Genomic DNA, 18,086 nt, shown 5'->3' on the forward strand with positions numbered 1-18,086 from the left:
TATCTCAGGCCTCTCAGGCCTGACTAGGCCTAATGCCAGGAGGAGAATGGAGGGGGGGCAGTCTCAGACCTGGCCAGCCTGAGACTTGCCTAGCAGTGGGAGGGGGGGGGAAGGAAGAGCCCTGAGAGATTGGGTAGATCCTCAGGTGGGAGGAGGGAAGGATTGGGAAACCTCTGGGTACTGTGTGGGGGACTCTGTATGCTTTGGGATGTTCTTTTCCACTATGCTTTGTAGTTTTTTTCTGTATTTTTCACCTATCGCTTTTCCACTTAAACTTTCCATCACTCTCCAATCCGTTTGCGTGTGTCATTCTTTTGTCCCTTTCGGGGCAAAAGATGTTCTGGCTGGCCTCAAACCAGCACAAATGGAAAAGGCAGTGAGGTTGCAAAAATGCACAGCACCTTATGGGAACTCTGCTCTGATGTCTAACAATTGCCCAGGTATAGACTTTCTGCTGGCCTCCAGTGCCACATCCCCCAAGAATGAGTTATGTGACACATGAAATGAATGGGGAGAGGGGAACAAGGAGTCATATATTAGAGACAAGTGCCCTCATGCATTAGAACAGTCATTCAAATGCAAAGCTACAAGGTGAGACTTCCAGAACTGGGAGTCATGGGAGAGACACCCTTTAGTCACAGCAGAGCACAGATGCCTTTCTTTCCTTCCCCATCCTATACCAGGCACAACAACAACGTATTTTGTTCTCTGCAACATGGACCTTACAAAGGCAGGCCAAAGACTAAAGTACTGTGAGTGAGGGAGTCTCAGATGAGACAGCAAGAAAGTATGAAGTAGCAGTCAAACATTAAAGCGTTGTGTAGATCCTGATGAACAACAGACCTGAGCATGTTCCAGAAATGCCATCCCAGAGCATCTCAGGCATGGGCCTGAGCTTACCTATACAGTTGTGCCTCTAACATGCAATTCAACAGTCTAGCTGTGCAATTTGTTTTATCTGTCCCGTTTAAGAGCTGAAATGCTTTTAACATTGCCTCTGTGTTGCGTTTGTAAACAATCAAGTTTTTCTGCCGTAAAGACATCTCTCAATTCAATGAAGTCCTGCAGTTTGCAGGGCACAAATACCCCTACAACAATCTGTGGGTTTTGCTTACTCCCATCTTGTTGAGTCATGAATCTAAAGACAATGCAGGCTGCAGAATCCCCATTACCTCCAATTTAAATCTAGCAACTATTTCAAGAACTTTAGTTTTCCTGACTGTTTGCCTAACCTATTAGTGATATTTGTAGCCATGCATACCTCAGTAATTAATGAGAGGGTTTTTAAACTTTACATTTCAACTGCTGCCCAAGAGGCAAGGTCTTGCACCCTCCCTCCCAGTTTCCACAGGGTGCTGTGTTATGAACCATGTGAAGGTTCCCAAGTGAAGGGCTATCCCAGGCACCTGAAGATGCCTATAGTCCTCACCAGGGCCATAGCAGAGTATATGCACCAGCTATAACCAAAAAGTATAGCAGTGTGCCAAATTCCCAGAAAATTATGCACTATGGCAGAACCAGCTCTACCAGAACAACCTATAACATAAACTTGCCCAGTCTCTTACTGGATCCTTCCAATAATGTAATTTCCACACTCTGTCAAGCTACATGTTCCCCGGTTCAGTATCCAGACAGTGACTTGCTAGCACTTCTATAAATTCATTAACAGCAAAAAGAGGACTAGGGAAAATCTCCATCCTTTATTGGAGGCCGAGGGAAACATAGGGACTAAGGATGAGGAGAAGGCTGAGGTGTTCGATGCCTGCTTTGCCTCAGTCTTTAGCACTGGATCCAGCAGTTCCTTGGGCACCCAGCCTCATGAACTAGGAGTCAAGGAGGGGAATCAGAATGAGGTCATCACAATAAATGAGGAAGTGGTCAGTTATCTGCTATGCCACTCAGACACACACAGGCCTATGGGGCTGTATGGGCTACACCCAAGTGTGCTGAAGGAGTTGGCAGATGTGCTTGCCAAGCCACTTTCCATTATTTACCTTTAGTCCTGGCTAACTGGGGAGGTCCCAGTGAACTGGAGAGCAGCAATTGTAACTCCCATCTACAAGGAAGGAAGAAAGGAGGATCCGGGAAACTATAGACCTGTCAGTCTGACCTCAGTACCAGGGAAGGTCATGGAGCAGGTCACCTCAAGCACCATTACACAACATATAGAGAACAACCAGGGGATCAGACCCAGTCATCGTGAGTTTATGAAGGGCAGGTCCTGCCTGATCAACCTGATCTTCTATGACAGGATGACCCAACTATCAGATAAGGGAAAGGCTATAGATATTGTCTACCTAGACTTTTGAAAAGCCTTTGGCACTGTTTCCCACAGAATTCTCATGGACAAACTGGCTGCTCATGGCTTGGATGAGCAGAGGGTCTGCTGGATAAAGCACTGGCTGGGCTAAGAGGCCCAAAGAGTGGTGGTCAATGGAGTTAAATCCAGCTGGTGGCTGGTCACAAGTGGTGTTCCTCAGGGCTCAGTGTTGGGACCACTTCCGTTTAGCATCTTTATTGATGACCTTGATGAAGACATAGAGTGTGTCATCAGTAAGTTTGCAGATGACGCCAAGTTGGGTAGGGGTGTTGATCTTCATGAGGGGAGGCTCTCCAGAGGGACTTGGATAGGTTGGATCAATGGGCCAATGTTAATGGGATGAGTTTCAACAAGGCCAAATGCCAGGTCCTGCACTTGGGCCACAACAACCCCAAGCAATGCTACAGGCTTGGGGAAGTGTGGCTGGAAAGCTGTCTGGCAGAAAGAGACCTGGAGGTTCTAACTGATAAGCAGCTGAATATGAGCAAGCAGCGTGCCCAGGTGGCCAAGAAAGCCAATGGCATCCTGGCTTGTATTAGAAATGCTGTGTCCAGCAAGGGTAGGGAGGTGACTGTCGCCCTGAACTCAGCTCTGGTGAGGCCACACCTCGAGTATTGTGTCCATTTTTGGGCACCTCAATACAAGAGAGATGTCAGGGTGCTGAAGCGAGTGCAGAAGAGGGCAAGGAAGCTGTGAAGGGCTGCCCAGGGAGGTGGTTGAGTCACCAAACCTGGATGTGTTTAAAGGTCATTTGGATGTGGTGCTTGGGGATATGGTTTAGTGGTGAACCTTGTAGAGTAGGGTTATCAGTTGGACTTGGTGATCCTGAGGGTCTTTTCCAGCCTAAACCTTTCTGTGTTTCTGTGATTCTGTGATATATAGAATCATAGAATCATTTAGACTGGAAAAGACCTTTAAGATTATCCAATCCAACCATTAACCTAATACTACCAAGTCTGCTGCTAAACCACATCCCTAAGCAGCATGTCTACATTTCTTAAATACCTCCAGGGATGATGATACAGCCACTGCCATGGGTAGCCTGTTTCAGGGCTTGACAGCCCTTTCAGTGAAGAAATGTGATGACAGGTTATTCATTTCTTCAGTATCACTATCTTTGCCACTAATGGCACAAATTCTAGTGCCTCTTTGAGCAATTACTCTATAACAGAAGGTGATTTCAGCAAATTAATATCAACACCTCTTATGGTAGTCAGCCTATTGTTCAGACTATGAGCTATACTAAGGACAAGGTCAGCATGGAAACAGACCCTTCTTCCTGACATCATATGGACTCTTGCAGACAAGGGCATGCCAACTCTTGTGGTAAGCTCACCTCATTCCCCAAACTTCCCATGAGTTGTTTATCAACAGGTCTAAATCATATTACTTTAAAAGTCATTAAAATAATCCCCTACCTGCCCTCACACACAGATGCCCACACCCACACACATGCTAATTCTGCCCATTTGGGTTTTTTCAGAATTTTTGGAAAAAGCTGCAAGAGAGAACACCGCTGCTAGCAACACCAAGTGATGGGATTTTCTGACTTTCAGCATTGGTTCTTGCAGGAATCAAGGTTTCACACAGTCCTTATTTCATGAAGAATACCACTTCAGGAAGAATACGCCAGTACCAAGGTTGTTTGAAAACCCAACTTTACAAAATCAATACTTAACACATTGGATTTCCTAGTGAGTCTTCAGAGATAAGTGTCTGATATTTGAGCACTCCTGGGTCAATATTAATTGCATTTAACTTCTCATCTGCCTTTACTGCCATGTTTCTGCAATTAAATTATAAAAACTAAATGAAATCTCCAAGCTTCATAGCTAAATCTGCATGCTAAGTTAATTAACACTGTGATGGAAAAACTAAGGCCTGATTGATCCAAGACCCAAGATCTGTGACAACTTGATTATAATCTGAAGCAAATTAATACCCATGCAGCCTTGAAAAACTAGGGAGTGATGAACTGTTTCATAGATGTCAAGAAACTGTTTTGTATGGAGGACTGTATTAGTTTTGTGTTAAATTAACGAGGCGGGAATTATAAAATATAGTTATTTTTATTTTCCCGAAAACCCCACCCCAAAACTATGTACAAAACTGATAGAATTATTTACAGGTTCTATTCGGTCATGAATTCTTCCAGGATGCTTGTGGCAATTTTGATACAACTTAGAAAGTTCAGAGACTGGAAAAAGCTATGACACAAATAGCTTCACCCTTTTGTGTCAGTGTCAGCATTTGTGGCTGTAGCTGTCTGAGTTTTCCCAGAGCCAAAAACCCAACCAGATAGATGTAGATTGCCCCCCTCTCCCCTCGTGGGGAAAAGGTAGGTGGAAGACAAAGGGCTAAACAACAAAAGAACAGCCATGCACCAACTTGGAAGTTAAAAAAAATTAATTTTAACAAAAAATCAAAGGTATTTAAGGGACACAAAGGTTACAGAGATAGAAGGGAAGGGGATAGATACAGGTATATGGGCAGAACCAGACTGAATGGCAAAGGAGTCTCTGGATGGCGACGGATTCTCTTTGGATGCAGGGCCCCACACGAGGTAGCAGGCCCAGACCACGTGGAGTAGCCCCAGCCGAGTGGTCATCAGGAGCAGCAGGAGGAGCAGCAGCAGCAGCAGTAGCAGCAGGAAGGCCAAGGCAAGACAGAGAGGAAGTGCCTCCCCTTTATTTGGGTGCAGACAGGAAATGGCAGTGGAACAAACATGACCCAGGGACCCCTCCCCTGGGGTCAGGTTTCCCTGCCCTCCTTGGGCCCACCTCCTGCCCACCTGGGGACTCAGGTTCCCAGCCCACCCCCCGGCAGGCCTTAACCCACAAGAGTGGCATCTACCGTGCATGCACGTTTTGTTTTCACGAACTGTACACAGGGTAGACCTTACAATATACACTAGCAGCCCTGCTGCTTCCAGCTGTTCTTTAGGAGACAATACGCTAAGAAATGTGTTAGCCAGCACCTAGAGGACAAGAAGCCACCATCAATGCTCGGCTGAGCTGCAAAGATCCTGATTTTCCTTTACTGCAGAGGTGGGGTGTTGGGCACCAGAGGGTGCAATAATATGCCACAGAACGCTCCTCACACATGAACTGCATTAGCATCCTTTCTCTTGCTGCCAAACTGCATTTGTCTTTCAATCAATCACCTGTTTTACATAACTTCATAACATATGACACTTCAGAGCATTTTCCAACAGGAACAACAAAAGCAACAGCAAAATTAATACTAAAAAGAAAATGTAAGGGGAAGCAGACTTTTTAAAGAGCCAGAATGATGTCTCAGTGTTTAAATAAGCAAAGTGAAGTGTTATTCATCATATTTGGTACTTAGGCCTTTGTCAAATATAGCATGTACTCATCTAACTAGCTTTGGCAAGGTAAGGAGATGATAAACTGGGCACTGAGATGCCACCACGATCAGCAACTTCCCACAAGTGATGATTATGTGAAGAGCACAACAGATGCACAATGAGGATCCTGCACTCAAAGCAAAAAGTCCTCCAGGATGGAAGTTAATTATGCAGAAAACTGAAAAACAAACCATTGGATTCAAAGGCACAGGTAGTGAAATGAAAAACCTTCAATATGAATGAGTTTGAACTTGCAAATGTAGGTTTGTTAGTCATAAAGCGTACTAAGGCCAGCTTCAGAAAATGGTTTTGTTATATAAATGGTATATAACAAAGCTTAATATGGTTAATTGAAGATAATGATACCTAATTATGTATGTGCCATATGGCACAATGTACCTCAAAACAGGTACATCGTACAGCACTTATAATATGAAATATGATGATGAAGATTTGAAGAAAAAGATATATATGAAGACAAAAGTGAATAGTGGCAATTCCTGATTATCAGTGACTGCTCACACTCTTAAGAGCATCTGCAAGTGGCTGCACTCACTCACTGAAAGACACACGCCACGTTTCTCCTTCCATCCCTGTCCCACAAAGAGCACACAGGCCCTACTACCAAGCTGTCCCTCTACAACCACGAATCCTCTTCACACACTGGCACTTTAGCATCTGCAGTCCTCACAGGCTAACAAAAAACATCACTGCTGGTGAGATCAATATAGGGTAAAGAGGCCAAGAAAGGCTATCCTGTCTCTGTCAGCTATTTCTGTACTAGGTCACCAAAGGAGATGCGACTGATGACCTGATTGACTGAAGACCTGGTGGCCAGGTCCAGATGTCTCACAAAACCATTGTTTGATGTACTGCCTCAGGAAAACAACATATCTGAGCACAGCCACCTGGCCTGGGACTACCAAAAAAAACTAAGACTAAGGCACCAAGACTTTCACTTGTTTTTCACACTCTTCTGTTTTCTAAGGCAAACCACAGAAGAGGTTCTGGGACATGAGGTAGCACTATGAGATAATAACTGGGAGGGAAAAAAAAAAGGGCAGTGGGAGGTCCTTTCATGCTTCTTAAGCTGAGGGCAGAAAAGAAAATCCTGAAATTATGACAGTGATGGGAAGACCTGAAAAAAATATAAACATCAACAACAGATTAGAAGGATGAGACATGTTGAGCATCCTTTACAATCATCTTGCAGACAAATGGAAAAAAAAGTCCCTAAGAAAAGCATCTCAAATTCAAATTGGAATATGCAGCCATAGCAGAAGGGGAAATAAAATAAATAAATGTGATGGTTTAAAAGCTGTCTTTTTAATTTTTCTTCGCAAAGTTCAAGCAGAGAAAGCTAAGGAATGTAAATAAGTCACTATCGGGTGTAAGAAAGCAAAATAATTATTGTTCTAAACACTTCCATTGGATAGATAGAAATGTTTAAGAACCACTACTCAAAACAGAGTTGGGGCAGTCAGGGTCTGGGAGTTCGCAACTTGCTGGGCTGTCTGGCTGCTGCTGCTTCTCTTCTGGCTGAAGACAACACACTGACCTTGGCGAGCTAAGTTTAACAGCCTCTCTGCTTCCTAACTCTCTGCTTTCTGCAAGGGGTGTCTGAGGGGAGGCCCCTAGGAGAGAGGTCCCTTGGGAAAGGTCCCTTTGGGGGGAAGCAAAGGGAGCATGGTTGTGCTTTTCTGTTGATTGTATATATTTGTAAATGTTGTGAATTTTGTATATTTGTACATATCCATTGCATTTCATCATAGATTGTAGATTTGCTTGTAAATACAGCTTCCATTTGCTTTCCAGACTGAGCTAGCCTGGTTATTGTCAGTGGGGTGGATTTCAGCTCACACACTGATAAAATAAATAAAGGAAAAGAGAAGGTGCATGAGATATAAAGAATGAGACAGATCTTTAGCTCTAGTCAATGCACAGGAAAGGGGGGAAAAAAAAAAAAAAAGATGTAGCAAAGAAGACTCCCACCAGAGGAATGAGATCCTCCTCCTAGAGTTGAAGTACTGCTTGTACCCAGACAACAAGAACTAAGCAGAAGAAATATATGGGATGACCAGGAAGAAAGCAGTAGCAAACCTAATGGAAGAAAGAAAAAGAGGCTGTATAAATGAAAAAACAGTACAGAAAAGACATAAGAATTATAAGGGAGAGAACTAGAAATCCACCTCTAAAACAGGGAGGGGCAGATTTACATCACAGAGGACATTGTTAAGACAAAAAGGGGGAGGGGGGAAGAAAAAGAAGATTTATTATCAGAGGAAAAAATCCTGAAGACAAGAGCCCTGGCAGCCAGCCAGGAGCAAAGCCATGATGCTGAGAATGGGGTGAAATAAAATACATGGAAGCAGAAGAGCAAGAATGGAATAAAATATCACCCACAAATATGATCAAGAGCTGGACAGCAAAGTGAGAATTACCAAGAGTCAAACAGAGCTACACTGCACAAAAGGGTTTGCCAGTTTTTAAAAAAGGAAGATAAGGAAATAAAATCCTCAGATGCCATGAAGTAAGCAGAAGAGAGAGGGAAAAATAGAAGGGGAGGCGGGTGGAAGAAAGTGGTTTGGAGCATACTGCATGAACACTCTGCCAAGCTTTCTGTAAAGATGGTACCAAGTCCAGAGCAAAGGCAGGACAGCGCACGGAAATTAAAGCACTGAAGACAAGGAAGCTACAGCACTCAAAGCAGAGCTTAAACTCACAAAGCTTCACAGATTGAAATTGAGATGCATGGACAGCACCAGCCTAGTGTTACAGAAGGACCAGCAAACCTGGAGTCACTGTGTGACAAAAATTTTAATTGGTGGAGAAAAAACATTAAAATGTACGTTTGCCCCTTCTGAAATACCATGTGAAGAAGTCTGGGTACATTATCTGCATCTATATCAGGCACCAGAACCAACTGCGAGGTGTGGCAGAAGGGTGGGGGGTTCAAAATAAACAGAGATAAAACAGCACAGGCTTCCCACAGTTTCAACAGTTCACTCTCCTTTGGTGGCATCCCTGTCTCTCCCTGTCTACTTCAATAAAGATATGGGAAGCTAACTACTAATAAGGTGTAAATGGGGACAAGATCTGAAAAGTGATAAAGGAGCTTGCTAAGAGGCAGATGACAGCAGCTTGTAGAGTGAATTGAGGGAAGGCAACAAAAGAGGCTGAGGAGCAGAAGGCATAATGGTATTGTCAACACAGAGGACACTCAAAATACCAGAAAGACAAAAGGTGAATTACCTTAAGGAGGGGAACAAAAAAAAAAAAAAAAAAAAAAAAGTCAAACAAGGAGAAAGGTCATCAGTGTCACTAACTGGCAGTCCCTCATCTTGGAACAGGAGTGGAGGACAAAGAACAAGGTATGGATACAGCCTCCTAAGGGAAGGACCTGGGTAAAAAGCAATCACAAATTCTGGCCAAATTGAGAAAGGGCTTTCCATTAGAGATGAGGAAGCTCTAATACCATCATCCAAGGCCTTGATAAGACCACAGTAAAAGGCATCATACTATCCCGTCTGATTGTGTGTTTAGGGAGGAACTCAAAGTGCAGAGCATAAAGAGGTTTTAATAAATAATAATAATAATAATAAATTATATTCTTTTTAAATTTTCCCTGTTTGGTTTAGCAAAATGAGAACTCAGAGGGGTATGTTTGCTGTCCACAAATACATACAGAAAGTAAACATCAGAGAATGAGAAGAGCCATTTAAGGACAGTCTTGGTGCAGGACAAATGTGTGCAACTGGACATAAAATACATTTAGCACTGAGACAGTCAGAAGGTTTCTAACCATCAGAGTCTTTGGGTGCAGCTCAGCATTCCAACAGACAAACAAAGGCTTCAAGAAAAAAGTGAGAGTTCTTCATGAGTGCCGTAATGGGGACATGATGTGTACAGGACCACCAGCCTTCACAGGCTGACTTGAAAAGTCTCTTGCGTTCCACCATTTTCTAACGACTTCCTACCAGTGGTGCTTTAAACTCTTGTATAGTGAATGTAAGTTGCCTGACAAAAGGTTGTCTTTCACCAGCCCCTTAAAAGCAGTCCCAGGGACTCAAGAAAAAGACAGTGCTGCCACATCATCACCACACAATATTTCTAACAAACGGACCCATCAAGTCAGGACTGACGCTTCAGATGTCAGGATGCAATGATGGCTCCTGAAGGGAGTAAGGAATGCAGCTCTGGCAGGAGCTGATTAAACAATGCTCCCAAAACAGCCCTGTGATGAATACATGGAGGTGCAAGAAGCATGTTGGTTTGACAAGCATACAGCACTCTGCAGCTGGCTCTCCCTGAAGACCCTGGTAGCCACGTGGGATGTTGAGAAGGCAGTAATCTATTACCCAACAAGAAACACCATGGCAATGTTGTGTCTTCAATGAACCTGGCACTTCTTAGAGTCAGCTTTCCCCAGCAGCTGCTGCCATAAGTGAAAAGGACAGCATGCCCCTTGCCCCACTGACTGTGGCTTCTTCAGCTCTCTTGGATTCATTGCTCACCACTTACTAACCTACACCTCTAAGTGATCTTGACTGACATAAAAAAGGATGCACTTTGATGAGGATCACTTGCAATAACAACCTGGGAAGAAAGCAGCTGAGCTAGGGGCAGAGGCCTAATAGAGTAACAAGTTATGACAGCTAGGACAGCTAGGACAGCAGTTTTGTTACCAAGCCAGAGCAGGAACCACAGATCACCACACTAAGCTCTCAGGCAGCAGGGACGTATTTCCCACCATAAAGGCAGTCTCACCACGGTTTTTGCTTTCAAAGACCAAGACAAACTATTCCTTGTTCCAACATGCAGCCAGCACAAGTGAGTGGCAACTCCTCACCACATCATTTTTGTTACAAGACAAACCCAGGTAAGAGAACAATTCCCATATTATCAGGGTCAGAGGAGAACCTAGGGTACACTTTCTTAGTATCATAACTCTGCCTTAAGTGAGGACCTGCTCTCCCCTTCCACTCCTGCCTTGCAATTTCTTTCTTTAGAAAGTTAAATGTTGTTTATTCTATTTATTCAATGTTTAGGCTAAAGAAAAAGCATTCAAAAAGTAACCACAGTTTAGCAGGGCACTTACTAGAAGGTGCATAAACCCTTGACGTGAAACAGGTTGGATAAAGCAGAATTTAGGTGCATGCAAAACATTAAAATGCAGAAGTAAGGCATATGCTGAGGATCAACTTCTTTAACATAAAGAGCAGGTCAGAATAGATACCTCCCATGGTCCACTGCAAATCATCCCATGATTTTATACAGCAAATTATCTTACATTAAAACATCAAAACTCCAAGGGCTAACAGCTGCCACGACAACTACACACCTCCCAGCTTCTAGCATAGGGTTTGCTTTCTCTGTCTTAACTCCTTACATTTTCTTCCCAACCTTTCTGCTTGCTATTTTACATGTCATTCATTGAAGCAGCATGCCTAGGAATGCTGGGTTCCTATGAGTGTACAGCCATCAGTTAGCTCCAAACTTACAAGCTGATGTAGGACCTTTCTCAATGTGCTCTGCCTTAACCTATTTTCCATACATTCCCTGCACAGATGAGTCTACCATGTAAAATACAGTGAAAATACAACAGCAGGCTTCAAGCAGACGGAAACATCCTGATGGACCTTGCAAACAGAAGAGGAGGACCAGAAAGAAACTTGTTAAGGTTCCATCTTCAGAGTTTTAAATTTCTAATGTACTCTTAATAACAAGGAGTAAAACAATTTTTGTAAAAAGTTTTTCTATTCCATAATGCCTACTAAGAAAAACATACAAAAATGAAGCAGTAGGCAACAGAATAAGTTATGGGAGGTAACACAGCCATCATGATTGAGTAGTCAAAGCTGTGACATCCATTCATCAAATTGGAGCTGAAATAACAACACATAGATCTTACCATAAATGTAGTGTGGGAGGAGAGGCACACAACAAAATAATACAGTGCTTTGCACTTTAGTAGTATAAGATGAAGTTCTCCATTTATTTCATAAAGACACAGTTTAGCTTCCAGCCTGGAGAGTAAATAATTAATAGCTCTGTCATCCTTTGTGCCACTGAGTCACCACAAAATGTTAAGAGGCTGATCTGCACCTTACTGCAAACATCCAGCTCTGTGTACACAGAGCAAATGAAGCCTGCATGACTGGTCATGAGAGTGCCCACTCCCAGCCAGCACCCAGCAAGCACAGCTTCAGCTCCCCTGTAAGCTAAACAAATCCTCAGACCTAAGCTCCCTACCCCTCTCTGTAGACAGGATTTGGCCATAAATATCTTCACTAAGACATACTCTATAATCATAAAAAGAGTGTTGGGTGCATACGTCCGAAGCAAAGGTCTTATGAAACTCCTGTTCTGAAGTCCACCAAAACAACCTTTGAAAACAACTGTGATAAATTTTTATTTGGGCAATTAAAGAAAAAAAAAGCAACAACAACAAAAACCTGAATAACAAACCTTGAAGATAAAACTAACACAAACTCAGAACCAACCATACTTCATAGTCAGCAGCTCTATATCAGTTCCATCAGGTTCTCACTTTGGTACTACTTGAGTTTGACAGATCAACTTGCCTGCAGTGATAGTCAGCTAATGGACTATGGGGGCCAAGTGGCTTACAATTCTGTCTCCTTTTCTTGGACAAGAGTATTCTTTTTCAGTAGACCTTCCTGACTGATCAGACACATATATACCAGCTATGAACATGCAAATGGACATCCTATATTTGGTGTGAAGGGGCTACTTACCTACAACTGAGGTGATCAGCGGTACCCTTTGGGATCCACAGAACTCAACAGTGACCTTTATTTAGGCTGGTAGGCCAGTCATTCCAATTCAGTCATCAACAAACTAATCAATGCAAGATACAGATGTGATACAACATCAAGTAGGGTCCTATGTCTTTTATTAATGTAACATCATTACTGTGTTTTCAGATATTTTATCCCAAGGCAGTTGAACTACAAGTTGCAATATATGCTAATGACCTTACTCCTGTGTGTATGTTTGCATATGTGTTTATAAAGTACTCTTTTACTGGAAATGTGCCACAGTGCAAATCTGTAAATAACCATATCTAAAACTGTGCTAACACAGAATGTCACTGAAACACAGAAGGTTTATGAATAATAAATAATACATGAAGAGGTATGTTGTTTCTGAAACATCTAACCTTGCTTATTGAACATGGTGCTTGGAAACTAGAGAGTCATTTTGGGGAGAAACAGGTAAGATTTGGAAAGAATCAATAGTAGCAAGTTATTCCACAAGAGGAATAAAAAGATGTGGCAGAATTACTAATTACATTATTAAACTGGTGTAGCAGCCTTGCCTCTCACAATGCAGTTTTTAGAGGTGCTATCCAGTCACAACACAGAAAGGATTCTTTCTTAATAAGATTACATCCCAGATTAAAAAGACTGGACAGCTGAAACAGATGTAGGAATGTGTGAAGGACCATAGTGGCTTGCTGCTTACTTCCAAAACAGGAAGCAAGAAAGAAATATCAGTAAAGTCTTTGTATAATACAGGAACAATCTACCCCCAGTGGAAGGTTTGATTTTCCTACCCTAATCATTGCCAGTTAAAGGCTCATTAATAATTTCATTTATAAAGGCTTAATTTTGTTTTTATTTACTGTGAAGTGATTGTTCTCACTATTCATAATAGCTATTCTGAACCCCTTTAAGCTCTTGACAGTAACAATGAAATGGTACAAATTATACATTTTCCTCACATGAGCTTGTTGAGTGTCAGAGAGTAAGGCACTTTGCCCGTTCTACATCTAATTGATTCATTAAGTGCTTACTTACCAGTAGTTTCCCTCCACACCTACACATAGAGTGTGCCTCCCCAAGGCTCTCTGAACTCACAGCTGCATTGTGAATTTACACATGCTTTCCAAGGCAATATTTAGAGCTTAAGAGAGATCTCAAAAGATGAGAGCTGCTTTTTATAAAATGTGTTGTGCCCTCTACGCATTTACTTTTCAAACGTCATAATGACACAGTGCAAGTTCTTTTACAGCCATCTGAAGATCTTCCCCAGCAATCCAGGCACTCACACCAAGCAGAGCTGAAGTCGCAGATCCTACATCAAAAACCTTCATATGGTGGCAGACCAACAGACCTGCATACCCCCGATCCTCAGGAGCCAGGCCTGGGAAGATGAAGATGACAACTGTGGGTGGCATGCCCAGTCACACCCTCATAAAGGGACACAAGCAGAACGGGTTTACTCCTCACAGCTAGGGGTATGACCCAGAAAGGGATGATAAACTACAAGTCAGCTACCCCTAGACTATCAGGATTGACATGTTTCCTCACACAACCAAAGCGTGCCATGGGTCCTTTACGAACCACAGGGAGGGTGCAAAATACCCCGTCTGACTCTAAGGGGACCCATTGCAGCCACTGATAATTTTGGACAGTGCCACCTGGGAGGGCTAGACTCCAGGCAGGGCAGTCTCTCATCAAGGGCCTTTGGAGGACCACTGCCCAAGCCAGCCCCAGAACTTTCAAAGAGGATCAGGTCCTGTAGCAGAGCCCCACACGCAGCTGGCTCGACGCAGCCTGGGGCTGCAGCAAAGTGCTGGTGCTGCTCGGGGAGGCGCCGATGGGGCCTGACCTGACAGGACAGAAGGAATGGAATCGCATCCCTGAGAAAGCTAAACACCGGATCATGCCCTACATACACTTCCCGTCACCAACAGGTGCACTGGTCTTGCTGGAGAGGGAGGAGAAAACGGCTTGGAAAACGGTTTGCTCTCCATCGCTTACTCCCCTGAATGCTAATCAGCGGCGCCTGCTAAAAATATCCAGGCAAAGCTGGCGTGCACACGGCAGAAGGGGAAAATGGGGAAGCTGGAGGCTTCTACCTTGCGGAAGCAAAAGGGACAGGCGAGAAGTCTTTCCCAAGGCCCCCTCCCTCCCCGTTTAGTGCTTGGCTGCTGGCACACGGACGGGGACCCGGCTCCACCGCTCCAAGGCAGAGGTTACCACCTCTCCTTCGAGAGGGCATCGGGGTGCTCCTCGCGGAGCCGCCGGGCTAGCCAGTGCCAGGATTGGTGGCGGAGCCCTTTCTAACATCGGCTTCCCTCCACTGGTGCTGCGGGTGCTGCGGGACGGGGCATCCCGGGGGTGCCGGGGCGAGCTGCCAGCCCTCGAGCCCTGACGCCCACAGAGCAGCATGCCTGGCCCGGCGGGGAACAATCCCACCGGCATTCGCCGGCAGAGAAGAGAACAAAACGGGATTGCTGGGGACAGCCGCCTCCTTGGGCGCGAAGGGCTCAATCCGCTGCATCAGAGCTTCCGACACACTGCAAGGCAGTAACAGGGATGCACAGCGGCCTCCCGGCCTCCTGCGAGAGCAATCGCTTAAAATAAAAGAATAAAATTAAGAGGGAGAGACAGGACGCGAGCACGGCGACAAGCAGCAGCCCTGCGCAGCAGAACCGGCGGGGAAGGTGCAAACCCCTGCTGCCCCCTGCCCTTGTTGCGCGGCCTGCGGCTGCGCCTGCGACCCCCCCCCCGCCCCGCGACCCCTGTGCCACGCCGGGGGAGGGAAGGGACACCGGCCTCTTCTACCCCGGGCCGAGGCAGGCCGACCTGGGGGTCGCGCTCCCTGCACCACCCACGGCGGGCCGGCGGGCGTCCCCCCAGTCCCCCCGCCCGCCGCGGCTCCATCCATAATTAATCGCCTCCCCGCAGCCGCCGCGGTAAGAGAGGGCGGGCGGGGACGAGGAGGCGGCGGCGGCCAGGAGGCGGGGGGGGGAGCGTGTGCGCTCGCCGCGCCCGGCTCACTGCGGCCGGCGGCTGCCTGCCGTGCGGAGGGGAGCGGAGCCCAGCCGCCCCGTCGGGGAGCGCCGCATTCGTATGGCCGCGCCGCGCCGCGCCGCCGCCGCCGCCGCGGGGCCGGGGGGGGCCGCGGGAGGAGGATGAGGCGGGCGGCGGGGCGGCGGCGGCGGCGGCGGCGCGGAGGATGAAGTGGAGCGTGCGGGGAGCCTGCGCCGCTCTCTCCAGCTGCCTCCTGCTCGCCTGCGCCCTCAGCGCCGCCGCCGTGGGCCTCAAGTGCTTCTCGCTGGGCTCCGAGCTCAAGGGTGAGCCCTTCCGCTTAGGCACCGCTGCTGGCGCCTTCTACTCGGGGCTGCTGCTGGCCGCCGGCCTCTCGCTGCTCGCCGCCGCGCTGCTCTGCTGTCGCCCGCCCGACGAGGTGCCTGCGGCGCCAACTCAGTCTTCGGCCCCAGCCCCGGCCCTGGCTGCGGCCGAGGACCCGGAACCCGCTGGAGGCTGCCCCAGCGCGGGGGAGGTGGCGGCCGCGCCGTCGGGTCCGGTGGAGAAGTCGCCGCCTGGGGGGCGGCAGAACTTCCTGCTGCTGGGGGTGCTGGTGTTCATGCTGGGCGTGCTGAGCGCCTTCGCCGGCGCCGTCATCGACGGCGACACCGTCTCGCTGGTGGAGAGGAAGTACTCGCACTATTGCCTGCTGCAGCCCGGCGGCGCGACTCGACCACGGAGCGGCCCCGCGGCACCCGACGGCTCTGCCGCGGCTCTCCGTTGCCAGAAGCTGCGGGACTACCAGCAAGGTTTGGTGCTCTCCACCGTCTTCAACGCTCTGGAGTGCCTCCTGGGCCTGCTCAACCTGCTTCTCGTCAAGAACTACAAGGCCTCGCAGCAACGCGGGCGGCGGCGGCGACGGCGGCGAGCGGCCCCGGCGGCGACGGCTGTAGCGGCGGGCGGGCGGCGGCGGCGGCGGAGGGGCGGCGGGCGGCGGGCGCCGCGCCACAGCCAGGGCTCCCTCTTCTCAGGCGGTGAGCCCGAGCTCAGCCCCGGGGATTGCCCCTTCCAGGCCGTCTCCTACATCAACGTGGGCGTCTTCCACGTCTTCGACGAGGCCGGCGTGGAAGTACACTGCGGCGGGCATCCCTCTGTCGAGCTGCCAGGCTACTCGCCCATGGACCCTGAGCTCAATGCCTCCTACCCCTACTGCTACCCGCTGCCCAGCGAGCGGCCCCCGTCTTACGAGGAGATCTACCCCGGGGAGTCCTGCGCTCACGGCACCTAGCCCCGACAGCCGGCAGGACGCCCGGCTCTTCGCCCGGCCCCCGGCTCACCGTGACAGCTGCGAGCGGGCCCGCTAGCGCCTCGCATCTGCGGGGCTTGAGGACAGCCCTCGCACCACCGCAGCGGGCCGCGGGCGCGATGCCGCCCTGCCTCTGGCTTTATGGAAGCATCTCCTCCGACCCTCTCTACTTTCCTCTTCTTTCCCCCCTTTCCCTCCCACACACAAATTTGCCGTCCGTCTGGCCGTCCGTCTGTCCGCCTGCGGCTGAATTTTCCAAAGGCTGTGCAAGAAACGCCTAAGGGTTGGTTCTTCCCGCCGCCTCTCCTCCGTAGCCAAGTTTAGTTCTCTTCAAGTGATTCATCAGTCTTCAGCTTTAGCAGTCCAGAGTTACCCATTTATGATAACCAGCCAGTGTAAGGAAAAGGTGTCATGAAGCTTCTTTACCTCTCAAAGAGCTAAATTTCTGAACAACGCAGAGACATTTGTGTCACGTTTACTAGAGATGTATTGGGGATCTTTAACGTTTACACTACTCCTTGGGAGAATTGAGTTCTGTTTTAAGATTTAGTGAGTTAAAACATCGTTGGTCTTGTGAGATGCACATTGAGAAAAACCTGCACTTTGAAAAAGAAACAGGAAAAAAAATCAACAACGTTTTTGTACACTAATGTGCCTGCTTTTGTTGATAACTTCTTACTGTAAAAGCTTTCAGAAGTCTATAGTGAAAATGTTTGGTAAATTCACTGCAGTTTAAATCGATGATTAGTTCCTTTACTAAAACAGCTGAGATGTTGCTAGGATATGGCAGTTAAAAGGAAGTCCAAATGTCATACACATTCCTTTTTGTAAACAGGTTCTGTGTTTTTAATGCAAGGCAGTATTTCTTTTTGTTTTACAAAGGTGAAGGATTTAATTCTATTTTGTACAACTATATGGTTTTTCTTGTAAAGAGTTCTGTTTTACCTGTTAAAATTCATCGATCTGGTAAGCTTGAATATTAAAAATTTTATTTGAAATATATATAGTAAAACAGCCTTAACTGGTGCAGTGGTCACAGATTTAAAGAGGGGGGGGGGGGGGGGGAAAGAGGGAAACATCTTGGAAAACATCTTCCAAATGTGTTTTCAAAACAGTTTATACTCTTATTACAAAGCAAGAATTTCTTTTGTTTAAAAAAAAAGGCTGTAAGAAGGGTGGGGAGAAATAATAGGGTTTTTTGCTGTTAACTCTTTCTGAATTGAGAGTTATCAAAAAGGCTTTCTGCAAAGAGAAAAACTGCTAAATCCTCCTTTTGGAATCTGCTGTGGAATGCTAGTACCAGATAGTGTA

At 46.8% G+C, this 18,086-nt stretch overlaps 1 protein-coding gene across 1 annotated transcript; it reads left to right on the top strand.

Moving 5' to 3' along the window:
• Window positions 1–15,677: 15,677 nt before the first annotated feature.
• Window positions 15,678–16,757, top strand: TMEM271 (transmembrane protein 271). Its single transcript, XM_054398229.1, has one exon. It carries the CDS (start codon window positions 15,678–15,680, stop codon window positions 16,755–16,757), a length of 1,080 nt encoding a protein of 359 aa, XP_054254204.1.
• Window positions 16,758–18,086: the final 1,329 nt, after the last annotated feature.

The sequence above is a fragment of the Indicator indicator genome, chromosome Z, assembly GCF_027791375.1.
Source record: "Indicator indicator isolate 239-I01 chromosome Z, UM_Iind_1.1, whole genome shotgun sequence".
Classification (NCBI taxonomy): Eukaryota; Metazoa; Chordata; class Aves; order Piciformes; family Indicatoridae; genus Indicator; species Indicator indicator.